Raw genomic sequence first — 14,222 nt, 5'->3', positions numbered from 1 at the left:
CAGTCATCTATTTCCCCCCTACAGTCATCTATCCCCCCTACAGTCATCTATTTCCCCCCTACAGTCATCTATTTCCCCCCTACAGTCATCTATGCCCCCCTACAGTCATCTATCCCCCCTACAGTCATCTATCCCCCCTACAGTCATCTATTTCCCCCTACAGTCATCTATCCCCCCTACAGTCATCTATCCCCCCTACAGTCATCTATTTCCCCCTACAGTCATCTATCCCCCCTACAGTCATCTATCCCCCTACAGTCATCTATCCCCCCTACAGTCATCTATCCCCCCTACAGTCATCTATCCCCCCTACAGTCATCTATCCCCCCTACAGTCATCTATCCCCCCCTACAGTCATCTATCCCCCCTACAGTCATCTATCCCCCCTACAGTCATCTATCCCCCCTACAGTCATCTATCCCCCCTACAGTCATCTATCCCCCCTACAGTCATCTATTTCCCCCTACAGTCATCTATCCCCCCTACAGTCATCTATCCCCCCTACAGTCATCTATCCCCCCTTTACGTAATATATCCCCCCTACAGTCATCTATCCCCCCTACAGTCATCTATCCCCCCTACAGTCATCTATTTCCCCCTACAGTCATCTATCCCCCCTACAGTCATCTATCCCCCCTACAGTCATCTATTTCCCCCTACAGTCATCTATCCCCCCTACAGTCATCTATCCCCCCTACAGTCATCTATCCCCCCTACAGTCATCTATCCCCCTACAGTCATCTATCCCCCCTACAGTCATCTATCCCCCCCTTTACCGTAATATATCCCCCCTACAGTCATCTATCCCCCCTACAGTCATCTATCCCCCCTACAGTCATCTATTTCCCCCTACAGTCATCTATCCCCCCTACAGTCATCTATCCCCCCTACAGTCATCTATCCCCCTACAGTCATCTATCCCCCCTACAGTCATCTATCCCCCCTACAGTCATCTATCCCCCCTACAGTCATCTATCCCCCCTACAGTCATCTATCCCCCCTACAGTCATCTATCCCCCCTACAGTCATCTATCCCCCCTACAGTCATCTATCCCCCCTACAGTCATCTATCCCCCCTACAGTCATCTATCCCCCCTACAGTCATCTATCCCCCCTACAGTCATCTATCCCCCCTACAGTCATCTATCCCCCCCTTTACCGTAATCTATCCCCCCTACAGTCATCTATCCCCCCTACAGTCATCTATGCCCCCCCTACAGTCATCTATCCCCCCTACAGTCATCTATCCCCCCCCTTTACCGTAATCTATCCCCCCTACAGTCATCTATCCCCCCTACAGTCATCTATCCCCCCCTACAGTCATCTATCCCCCCTACAGTCATCTATTTCCCCCCTACAGTCATCTATTTCCCCCCTACAGTCATCTATCCCCCCTACAGTCATCTATTTCCCCCCTACAGTCATCTATTTCCCCCCTTACAGTCATCTATGTCCCCCCTACAGTCATCTATTTCCCCCCTTACAGTCATCTATGTCCCCCCTACAGTCATCTATTTCCCCCTACAGTCATCTATCCCCCCTACAGTCATCTATTTCCCCCCTACAGTCATCTATTTCCCCCTACAGTCATCTATTTCCCCCCTACAGTCATCTATTTCCCCCTACAGTCATCTATGCCCCCCTACAGTCATCTATGCCCCCCCCTACAGTCATCTATTTCCCCCTACAGTCATCTATTTCCCCCTACAGTCATCTATTTCCCCCCTACAGTCATCTATTTCCCCCTACAGTCATCTATTTCCCCCCTACAGTCATCTATGCCCCCCCCTACAGTCATCTATGCCCCCCCTACAGTCATCTATGCCCCCCTACAGTCATCTATGCCCCCCCCTACAGTCATCTATCCCCCTACAGTCATCTATCCCCCCTACAGTCATCTATCCCCCCTACAGTCATCTATGCCCCCCCCTACAGTCATCTATTTCCCCCTACAGTCATCTATCCCCCCTACAGTCATCTATCCCCCCTACAGTCATCTATGCCCCCCACTACAGTCATCTATGCCCCCCTACAGTCATCTATTCCCCCCTACAGTCATCTATTTCCCCCCTACAGTCATCTATTTCCCCCTACAGTCATCTATGCCCCCCCCTACAGTCATCTATTTCCCCCTACAGTCATCTATTTCCCCCTACAGTCATCTATCCCCCCTACAGTCATCTATCCCCCCTACAGTCATCTATGCCCCCCTACAGTCATCTATTTCCCCCCTACAGTCATCTATCCCCCCTACAGTCATCTATCCCCCCTACAGTCATCTATCCCCCCTACAGTCATCTATCCCCCCTACAGTCATCTATCCCCCCTACAGTCATCTATCCCCCCTACAGTCATCTATTTCCCCCTACAGTCATCTATTTCCCCCTACAGTCATCTATCCCCCCTACAGTCATCTATCCCCCCTACAGTCATCTATCCCCCCCCTACAGTCATCTATTTCCCCCTACAGTCATCTATCCCCCCTACAGTCATCTATCCCCCCTACAGTCATCTATCCCCCCTACAGTCATCTATCCCCCCTCCAGTCATCTATCCCCCCTACAGTCATCTATCCCCCCTACAGTCATCTATCCCCCTACAGTCATCTATTTCCCCCTACTGTGATCTATTTCCCCCCTACAGTCATCTATCCCCCCTACAGTCATCTATTTCCCCCTACAGTCATCTATTTCCCCCTACAGTCATCTATTCCCCCCTACAGTCATCTATCCCCCCCCTACAGTCATCTATCCCCCTCCAGTCATCTATCCCCCCTACAGTCATCTATCCCCCCTCCAGTCATCTATCCCCCCTACAGTCATCTATCCCCCCTACAGTCATCTATCCCCCCTACAGTCATCTATTTCCCCCTACTGTGATCTATTTCCCCCTACAGTCATCTATCCCCCCTACAGTCATCTATTTCCCCCTACAGTCATCTATCCCCCTACAGTCATCTATCCCCCCTACAGTCATCTATCCCCCCTACAGTCATCTATCCCCCCTACAGTCATCTATCCCCCCTACAGTCATCTATCCCCCCTACAGTCATCTATCCCCCCTACAGTCATCTATCCCCCCTACAGTCATCTATCCCCCCTACAGTCATCTATCCCCCCTACAGTCATCTATCCCCCCTACAGTCATCTATCCCCCCTACAGTCATCTATCCCCCCTACAGTCATCTATCCCCCCTACAGTCATCTATCCCCCCTACAGTCATCTATCCCCCCTACAGTCATCTATCCCCCCTACAGTCATCTATCCCCCCTACAGTCATCTATCCCCCCTACAGTCATCTATCCCCCCTACAGTCATCTATCCCCCCTACAGTCATCTATCCCCCCTACAGTCATCTATGCCCCCCCTACAGTCATCTATCCCCCCTACAGTCATCTATCCCCCCTACAGTCATCTATCCCCCCTCCAGTCATCTATCCCCCCTACAGTCATCTATCCCCCCTACAGTCATCTATCCCCCCTACAGTCATCTATTTCCCCCTACTGTGATCTATTTCCCCCCAACAGTCATCTATCCCCCCTACAGTCATCTATTTCCCCCTACAGTCATCTATTTCCCCCTACAGTCATCTATCCCCCCTACAGTCATCTATCCCCCCTACAGTCATCTATCCCCCCTCCAGTCATCTATCCCCCCTACAGTCATCTATCCCCCCTCCAGTCATCTATCCCCCCTACAGTCATCTATCCCCCCTACAGTCATCTATCCCCCCTACAGTCATCTATTTCCCCCTACTGTGATCTATTTCCCCCCTACAGTCATCTATCCCCCCTACAGTCATCTATTTCCCCCTACAGTCATCTATCCCCCCTACAGTCATCTATCCCCCCTACAGTCATCTATCCCCCCTACAGTCATCTATCCCCCCTACAGTCATCTATCCCCCCTACAGTCATCTATCTACAGTCATCTATCCCCCCTACAGTCATCTATCCCCCCCTACAGTCATCTATCCCCCCTACAGTCATCTATCCCCCCTACAGTCATCTATCCCCCCTACAGTCATCTATCCCCCCCTACAGTCATCTATCCCCCCTACAGTCATCTATCCCCCCTACAGTCATCTATCCCCCCTACAGTCATCTATCCCCCCTACAGTCATCTATCCCCCCTACAGTCATCTATCCCCCCTACAGTCATCTATCCCCCCTACAGTCATCTATCCCCCCTACAGTCATCTATCCCCCCTACAGTCATCTATCCCCCCTACAGTCATCTATCCCCCCTACAGTCATCTATCCCCCCTACAGTCATCTATCCCCCCTACAGTCATCTATCCCCCCTACAGTCATCTATCCCCCTACAGTCATCTATCCCCCCTACAGTCATCTATCCCCCCTACAGTCATCTATCCCCCCTACAGTCATCTATGTCCCCCCTACAGTCATCTATTTCCCCCTACAGTCATCATCCCCCCTACAGTCATCATCCCCCCTACAGTCATCTATCCCCCCTACAGTCATCTATCCCCCCCCCCTTTACCGTAATCTATCCCCCCCTCCAGTAATCCCAGCCACGGACCTGTCTGAGCAGATCTCCACAGCTGGCACGGAGGCGTCCGGCACTGGCAACATGAAGTTCATGCTGAACGGAGCGCTCACCATCGGCACCATGGACGGAGCCAACGTAGAGATGGCCGAGGAGGCTGGAGAGGAGAACATGTTCATCTTCGGCATGAGGGTGGAAGACGTGGCAGAGATGGACGTACAGGGGTAACACACACACACACACAGATGGACGTACAGGGGTAACACACACACACACACACACACAGATGGACGTAGAGGGGTAACACACACACACACACACACACACAGATGGACATACAGGGGTAAAACACACACACACAGATGGACGTACAGGGGTAACACACACACACAGATGGACGTAGAGGGGTAACACACACACACACACACAGAGATGGACGTAGAGGGGTAACACACACACACACACACACACACACACACACAGAGATGGACGTAGAGGGGTAACAAACACAATGTGGTTTTCCACAATCTAATACAGTGTCGATGGGTTCCACGTTACGCAACGTTACATGATGATCAACAACACCGTAAAAATCGGTTGACGCCAAACTTCACTGACTTTATAGTTCATTTTAGCATTGTTTACTTCATAAAAAAGTTAATTTCCTGTTGTAGCGTGTGTGTGACGCATTAATACCGGTTTCTACTTTGTCCTCTAAAGCTACGATGCCATGATGTATTACAACAACATCCCAGAACTGAAGCAGGCCGTTGACCAGATTCAGGGAGGATTCTTCAGCCCCAAACAACCAGAGCTCTTCAGAGACGTCACCAACATGCTCTTCAACCACGACCGGTAGGTACAGTTACTTCACTGTGTGTGTGTGTGTGTGTGTGTGTGTGTGTGTGTGTGTGTGTGTGTGTGTGTGTGTGTGTGTGTGTGTGTGTGTGTGTGTGTGTGTGTGTGTGTGTGTGTGTGTGGTCTTGGCATTGACTGACTCTCTCTCTCTCTTTAGCTTCAAGGTGTTTGCAGACTATGAGGGTTACATAAAGTGCCAGGAGAAAGTCAGCCAACTATATCAGGTAATCATCATTATCCCTCATGTACCTGTAGTTAATAACTATATCAGGTAATCATCATTATCCGTCATGTACTTCTAGTTAATAACTATATCAGGTAATCATCATTATCCGTCATGTACCTGTAGTTAATAACTATATCAGGTAATCATCATTATCCCTCATGTACCTGTAGTTAATAACTATATCAGGTAATCATCATTATCCTCCATGTACCTCTAGTTAATAATGACTATATCAGGTAATCATCATTATCCCTCATGTACCTGTAGTTAATAATGACTATATCAGGTGATCCTCATTATCCCTCATGTACCTCTAGTTAATAACGACTTTATCAGGTAATCATCATTATGACTTCCAGAGGCAGTTTGGAACTCTGTAGTGAGTGTCGCAACCGAGGACAGATTATTTTTTACACGCTTTCAGCACTCGCCGGTCCCGTTCCGTGAGCTTGTGTGGCCTACCACTTCGCGGCTGAACCGTTGTTGCTCCTAGACATTTTCACTTCACAATGACAGCACTTAGTTGTCCGAGGCAGCTCGAGCAGGACAGAACTGACTTGTTGGAAAGGTGGCATCCTATGACGGTGCCACGTTGAAAGTCACTGAGCTCTTCAGTACGGGCCATTCTACTGCCAATGTTTGTCTATGGAGATTGCATGGCTGTGTGCTGGATGTTATACACCTATCAGCAACGGGTGTGACTGAAATAGTAAAATAACTCATTTGAAGGGGTGTCCACATACTTTTGTGTATATACATTGTATTCAGACCCCTTCCCTTTATCCACATTTGGTTACGTTGCAGCCTCATTCTAAAATTGATGACGTTTTTCTTCATCGATCTACGCACAATAACCCGTAATGACAAAGCAAAAACTGCTTTCTCCAAAAATATTTATACTGAAATATCACATTTACATAAGTATTCAGACCCTTCACTCAGTACTTTGTTGGGCTCAGTTTGGCCGGGCGGACAGCTCCAGGAAGAGACTTGGTGGTTCCAAACATCTTCCATTTAAGAATGATGGAGGAGGCCACTGTGTTCTTGGGGACCTTCAATGCTGCAGAAATGTTTTGGTACCCTTCCCCAGGTCTGTGCCTCGACACAATCCTGTCTCAGGAGCTCTATGGACAATTCCTTCGACCTCATGGCTTGTTTTTGTACTCTGACATACACTGTCAACTGTGGGACCTTATATAGACAGGTGTGTGCCTTTCCAAATCATGTCCAATCAATTTAATTTGCCACAGGTGGACTCCAATCAAGTTGTAGAAACATCTCAAGGATGATCAATGGAAACAGGATGCAACTTTGCTCAATTTTGAGTCTCATAGCGAAGGGGTCTGAATACTTATGTAAATAAGGTATGCACTGTGTAGTGAATGTGGTTGTCTTAGCTACCTTGGAGATGTGGTTGTCTTAGCTACCTTGGAGATGTGGTTGTCTTAGCTACCTCGGAGATGTGGTTGTCTTAGCTACCTTGGAGATGGGGTTGTCTTAGCTACCTTGGATACGGGGTTGTCTAAGCTACCTTGGATACGGGGTTGTCTTAGCTACCTTGGATACGTGGTTGTCTTAGCTACCTTGGATATGTGGTTGTCTTAGCTACCTTGGATATGTGGTTGTCTTAGCTACCTTGGAGATGTGGTTGTCTTAGTTACCTTTGAGATGTGGTTGTCTTAGCTACCTTAACTGAATGCACTTATTTTAAGTGACCAAAGTGTAAGTACATTTTACTTATATATTACTATGATAATATATATTATAAATTATACTTTGGTATTATATGATGACATACAGTATGATATATATTATTCATGTTGTTTCTTATAGAATCCTAAGGAGTGGACGCAGATGGCGATCAAGAATATCGCTGCTTCCGGAAAGTTCTCTAGCGACCGCACCATCACCGACTACGCCACGGAGGTGTGGGGGGTGGAGCCTACTGATCTGAAGATCCCACCCCCCAACGAGCCCCGCAAGGCCTTGGAGGAGACCGCCAGGGTGCTGATGGAGAAGTGAGGCTGCCTGGTGTGGTGTAGGGTGACATTGCCCCTAGACGCTGATCTTGGGTCAGTTTTTTTCTAATGGTTGAGGGGAAGTGGATTCTAGATTTGTATCTAGGGAAACGTCACCCAGAAGCGCCTCGTGTTCTTTTTAAAGGGACAATCTGGGATTCAGACAACAACAAAGCAGTCACCACACCACTTTTGGTAAACAGCTGAGGGATAGCCACTCCCAGTTGTATAAACGGAGCTATGGAGGCAAGTCCATCTGTGAGATTGAAATGTTTTTTTTACCATGTATTGAAATGAGTCAAATCCCATATTGCCCCTTTAGCTCAATAAACTGAGTTTTGTTTGTAAAACACCTTAACTGATGCAAAACAGTCTGCTACATATCCTCAGAATCCACAAACAACAGTCTGCTACATACCCTCAGAATAAACAACAGTCTGCTACATACCCTCAGAATAAACAACAGTCTGCTACATACCCTCAGAATAAACAACAGTCTGCTACATACCCTCAGAATAAACAACAGTCTGCTACATACCCTCAGAATCCACAAACAGCAGTCTGCTACATACCCTCAGAATCCACAAACAGCAGTCTGCTACATACCCTCAGAATCCACAAACAACAGTCTGCTACATACCCTCAGAATCCGCAAACAGCAGTCTGCTACATACCCTCAGAATCCGCAAACAGCAGTCTGCTACATACCCTCAGAATCCGCAAACAGCAGTCTGCTACATACCCTCAGAATCCACAAACAACAGTCTGCTACATACCCTCAGAATCCACAAACAGCAGTCAGCTACATACCCTCAGAATCCACAAACAACAGTCTGCTACATACCCTCAGAATCCACAAACAACAGTCTGCTACATACCCTCAGAATCCACAAACAACAGTCTGCTACATACCCTCAGAATAAACAACAGTCTGCTACATACCCTCAGAATCCGCAAACAACAGTCTGCTACATACCCTCAGAATCCACAAACAACAGTCTGCTACATACCCTCAGAATCCGCAAACAACAGTCTGCTACATACCCTCAGAATCCACAAACAACAGTCTGCTACATACCCTCAGAATCCACAAACAGCAGTCTGCTACATACCCTCAGAATCCACAAACAGCAGTCTGCTACATACCCTCAGAATCCACAAACAACAGTCTGCTACATACCCTCAGAATCCACAAACAACAGTCTGCTACATACCCTCAGAATCCACAAACAACAGTCTGCTACATACCCTCAGAATCCACAAACAACAGTCTGCTACATACCCTCAGAATCCACAAACAACAGTCTGCTACATACCCTCAGAATCCACAAACAACAGTCTGCTACATACCCTCAGAATCCACAAACAACAGTCTGCTACATACCCTCAGAATCCACAAACAACAGTCTGCTACATAACCTCAGAATCCACAAACAACAGTCTGCTACATACCCTCAGAATCCACAAACAGCAGTCTGCTACATACCCTCAGAATCCACAAACAACAGTCTGCTACATACCCTCAGAATCCACAAACAACAGTCTTCTACATACCCTCAGAATCCACAAACAGCAGTCTGCTACATACCCTCAGAATCCACAAACAACAGTCTGCTACATACCCTCAGAATCCACAAACAACAGTCTGCTACATACCCTCAGAATAAACAACAGTCTGCTACATACCCTCAGAATCCACAAACAGTCTGCTACATACCCTCAGAATCCACAAACAACAGTCTGCTACATACCCTCAGAATCCACAAACAACAGTCTGCTACATACCCTCAGAATCCACAAACAACAGTCTGCTACATACCCTCAGAATCCACAAACAACAGTCTGCTACATACCCTCAGAATCTACAAACAACAGTCTGCTACATACCCTCAGAATCCACAAACAACAGTCTGCTACATACCCTCAGAATCCACAAACAACAGTCTGCTACATACCCTCAGAATCCACAAACAACAGTCTGCTACATACCCTCAGAATCCACAAACAACAGTCTGCTACATACCCTCAGAATCCGCAAACAACAGTCTGCTACATACCCTCAGAATCCGCAAACAACAGTCTGCTACATACCCTCAGAATCCGCAAACAACAGTCTGCTACATACCCTCAGAATCCACAAACAACAGTCTGCTACATACCCTCAGAATCCACAAACAACAGTCTGCTACATACCCTCAGAATCCACAAACAACAGTCTGCTACATACCCTCAGAATCCACAAACAACAGTCTGCTACATACCCTCAGAATCCACAAACAACAGTCTGCTACATACCCTCAGAATCCACAAACAACAGTCTGCTACATACCCTCAGAATCCACAAACAACAGTCTGCTACATACCCTCAGAATCCACAAACAACAGTCTGCTACATACCCTCAGAATCCACAAACAACAGTCTGCTACATACCCTCAGAATCCACAAACAACAGTCTGCTACATACCCTCAGAATCCACAAACAGCAGTCAGCTACATACCCTCAGAATCCACAAACAGCAGTCTGCTACATACCCTCAGAATAAACAACAGTCTGCTACATACCCTCAGAATAAACAACAGTCTGCTACATACCCTCAGAATCCACAAACAACAGTCTGCTACATACCCTCAGAATCCACAAACAACAGTCTGCTACATACCCTCAGAATCCACAAACAACAGTCTGCTACATACCCTCAGAATCCACAAACAACAGTCTGCTACATACCCTCAGAATCCACAAACAACAGTCTGCTACATACCCTCAGAATAAACAACAGTCTGCTACATACCCTCAGAATCCACAAACAACAGTCTGCTACATACCCTCAGAATCCACAAACAACAGTCTGCTACATACCCTCAGAATCCACAAACAACAGTCTGCTACATACCCTCAGAATCCACAAACAACAGTCTGCTACATACCCTCAGAATCCACAAACAACAGTCTGCTACATACCCTCAGAATCCACAAACAACAGTCTGCTACATACCCTCAGAATCCACAAACAACAGTCTGCTACATACCCTCAGAATCCACAAACAACAGTCTGCTACATACCCTCAGAATAAACAACAGTCTGCTACATACCCTCAGAATCAATAAACAACAGTCTGCTACATACCCTCAGAATCCACAAACAACAGTCAGCTACATACCCTCAGAATCCACAAACAACTGTCTGCTACACACCCTCAGAATCCACAAACAACAGTCTGCTACACACCCTCAGAATCCACAAACAGCAGTCTGCTACATACCCTCAGAATCCACAAACAGCAGTCTGCTACATACCCTCAGAATCCACAAACAGCAGTCTGCTACATACCCTCAGAATCCACAAACAACAGTCTGCTACATACCCTCAGAATCCACAAACAACAGTCTGCTACATACCCTCAGAATCCACAAACAGTCTGCTACATACCCTCAGAATCCACAAACAACAGTCTGCTACATACCCTCAGAATCCACAAACAGTCTGCTACATACCCTCAGAATCCACAAACAACAGTCTGCTACATACCCTCAGAATCCACAAACAACAGTCTGCTACATACCCTCAGAATCCACAAACAGTCTGCTACATACCCTCAGAATCCACAAACAACAGTCTGCTACATACCCTCAGAATCCACAAACAGTCTGCTACATACCCTCAGAATCCACAAACAACAGTCTGCTACATACCCTCAGAATCCACAAACAACAGTCTGCTACATACCCTCAGAATCCACAAACAGTCTGCTACATACCCTCAGAATCCACAAACAACAGTCTGCTACATACCCTCAGAATCCACAAACAGTCTGCTACATACCCTCAGAATCCACAAACAACAGTCTGCTACATACCCTCAGAATCCACAAACAACAGTCTGCTACATACCCTCAGAATCCACAAACAGTCTGCTACATACCCTCAGAATCCACAAACAACAGTCTGCTACATACCCTCAGAATCCACAAACAACAGTCTGCTACATACCCTCAGAATCCACAAACAGTCTGCTACATACCCTCAGAATCCACAAACAACAGTCTGCTACATACCCTCAGAATCCACAAACAGTCTGCTACATACCCTCAGAATCCACAAACAGAATGATCTAATTTTCCCCAGCATTTCTGAATCCACCTTCTAAATACAAGGTCAAATGGCAGCCTGTCCACTATATAGTGCACTACTGTTGACCGGACTGCTATTGGCCTTGGTCGAAAGTAGTGCACTGTAAAGTGAACAGGGGTGCCATGAAACTGCCCGTTAGCCAGCTACCAGTGAGTGGTCCATTTTTAGCAAAACTGTCTCATACTATAGCGAGGGTTGAATATTTTCCGTTATTAATGACCCTTGTTTTGTTTCCCCAATGTTCTGTGTTGCATCAAAATAAATATATTTGTGTCTGATCGGATGTCTTTTTAATGTTGTTGAAAGTTTTTCATTGTAATATAATTCATACAGTCACTGACAACTATGAGAGACTAGTGCAATACACAAAATGACACAGAAACATGGACGCGGACCCTTGTGAAAGTTTTTGAGTGAGGAACAAGGATCTCACAAAGACCATGAACAGGCAATACTGTATGTGTAATTGTTTCTTTCTGGGGGGGGGGGGTTAGTGGGCAGCTCTTCCCCTAAAATGTCGCCGACTCACCGGACTATCGGTCGATGAATGTTGTTATTCTTGCTTTGTAGAAACTGCCTACGGGGAAAAGCACATGGAAACAAAAATCATTTTCAAGACAGTGACTATCCCTTATTCTGAATTTGACCCCATCCTTGTTAATCTCATATAAACAACTTGTGTTGAGAATCCAAATGGTGCCTTGTCTAGTGCACTACTTTGGACCTGGATCCATAGGGCTCTTGTTAAAAGTAGTGCACTAGACACTGAGTGTACAAAACATGAGGAACACCTTCCTAATATTGAGTTGTACCTCATTTTTTGTCCTCGGAATGACCTCAGTTCATCAGGTCATGGACTACAAGGTGTCGATAGCGTTCCACAGGGATGCTGGTCCATGTTGACTCCAATGCTTCCCACAGTTGTGTCCAGTTGGCTGGATGTCCTTTGGGTGATGGACCATTCTTGATACACACGGGGAACCCAGCAGTGTTGCAGTGCTTGACAAACTTAAACCAGTGCGGCTGACACCTACTACCACACCCCGTTCAAATGCACTTAGAGTAAATATTTTGTCTTGCCCATTCACCCTCTGAATGGCACACAACAACAATCCACGTCTCAATTGTCTCGAGGATTGAACATCCTTCTTTAACCCGCATCCTCCCCTTCATTCTACACTGATTTGAAGTGGATTTCACAAGTGACATCAATAAGGGATCATAGCTTTCACCTGGATTCACCTGGTCAGTCTATGTCATGGAGAGAGCAGGTGTTCCTAAAGTTTTGTCCACTCAGTGGCTAGGGCGCCAATTGGGACGCAAGCCAGCCCTTGTATTTTGTACTCTAAAATTAGAACAACACAAGTAGTGTCCATTATCGGCAAAGATGACTATATAATTTACCCAACCACACTGGCCAGGTTGGAGTGATGACTAACTTACCCAACCACACTGGACAGGTTGGAGTGATGACTATATAACTTACCCAACCACACTGGCCAGGATGGAGTGATGACTAACTTACCCAACCACACTGGCCAGGTTGGAGTGATGACTAACTTACCCAACCACACTGGCCAGGTTGGAGTGATGACTATATAACTTACCCAACCACACTGGCCAGGTTGGAGTGATGACTATATAATTTACCCAACCACACTGGCCAGGATGGAGTGATGACTATATAATTTACCCAACCACACTGGCCAGGTTGAAGTGATGACTGTATAACTTACCCAACCACACTGGCCAGGTTGGAGTGATGACTATATAACCCAACCACACTGGCCAGGTTGGAGTGATGACTATATAATTTACCCAACCACACTGGCCAGGTTGGAGTGATGACTGTATAACTTACCCAACCACACTGGCCAGGTTGGAGTGATGACTAACTTACCCAACCACACTGGCCAGGTTGGAGTGATGACTATATAATTTACCCAACCACACTGGCCAGGTTGGAGTGATGACTGTATAACTTACCCAACCACACTGGCCAGGTTGGAGTGATGACTATATAACTTACCCAACAACACTGGCCAGGTTGGAGTGATGACTAACTTACCCAACCACACTGGCCAGGTTGGAGTGATGACTAACTTACCCAACCACACTGGCCAGGTTGGAGTGATGACTATATAACTTACCCAACCACACTGGCCAGGTTGGAGTGATGACTAACTTACCCAACCACACTGGCCAGGTTGGAGTGATGACTATATCACTTACCCAACCACACTGGCCAGGTTGGAGTGATGACTAACTTACCCAACCACACTGGCCAGGTTGGAGTGATGACTAATTTACCCAACCACACTGGCCAGGTTGGAGTGATGACTAACTTACCCAACCACACTGGCCAGGTTGGAGTGATGACTATATAATTTACCCAACCACACTGGCCAGGTTGGAGTGATGACTATATAATTTACCCAACCACACTGGCCAGGTTGGAGTGATGACTGTATAACTTA

General features: G+C 46.8%; 2 protein-coding genes across 4 annotated transcripts in view; one reads left to right on the top strand and one right to left on the bottom strand.

Moving 5' to 3' along the window:
- The window catches only part of LOC135508536 (glycogen phosphorylase, liver form-like), a 41,318-nt gene extending 33,345 nt beyond the window's left edge, over positions 1 to 7,973 (top strand). For both annotated transcript variants that reach the window (XM_064928790.1, XM_064928789.1), the window contains 4 exons: positions 4,527 to 4,734; positions 5,231 to 5,365; positions 5,526 to 5,592; positions 7,428 to 7,973. In XM_064928790.1, the coding sequence (XP_064784862.1) occupies positions 4,527 to 4,734; positions 5,231 to 5,365; positions 5,526 to 5,592; positions 7,428 to 7,616 (599 nt within the window). In that variant the 3' untranslated portion in view covers positions 7,617 to 7,973. The remainder of the gene's footprint in view (positions 1 to 4,526; positions 4,735 to 5,230; positions 5,366 to 5,525; positions 5,593 to 7,427) is intronic.
- Positions 1 to 14,222, bottom strand: part of LOC135508538 (lysophosphatidylserine lipase ABHD12-like) — a 52,522-nt gene that overhangs the window by 19,053 nt on the left and 19,247 nt on the right. For both annotated transcript variants that reach the window (XM_064928791.1, XM_064928792.1), the window contains exon 13: positions 12,275 to 12,322. In XM_064928791.1, the coding sequence (XP_064784863.1) occupies positions 12,275 to 12,322 (48 nt within the window). The remainder of the gene's footprint in view (positions 1 to 12,274; positions 12,323 to 14,222) is intronic.

This window comes from Oncorhynchus masou, chromosome 21 (genome assembly GCF_036934945.1).
Source record: "Oncorhynchus masou masou isolate Uvic2021 chromosome 21, UVic_Omas_1.1, whole genome shotgun sequence".
Taxonomy (NCBI): domain Eukaryota; kingdom Metazoa; phylum Chordata; class Actinopteri; order Salmoniformes; family Salmonidae; genus Oncorhynchus; species Oncorhynchus masou.
Note: the sequence above shows the minus strand (reverse complement) of the source record. Positions and strands in the feature narration are given on the sequence as shown.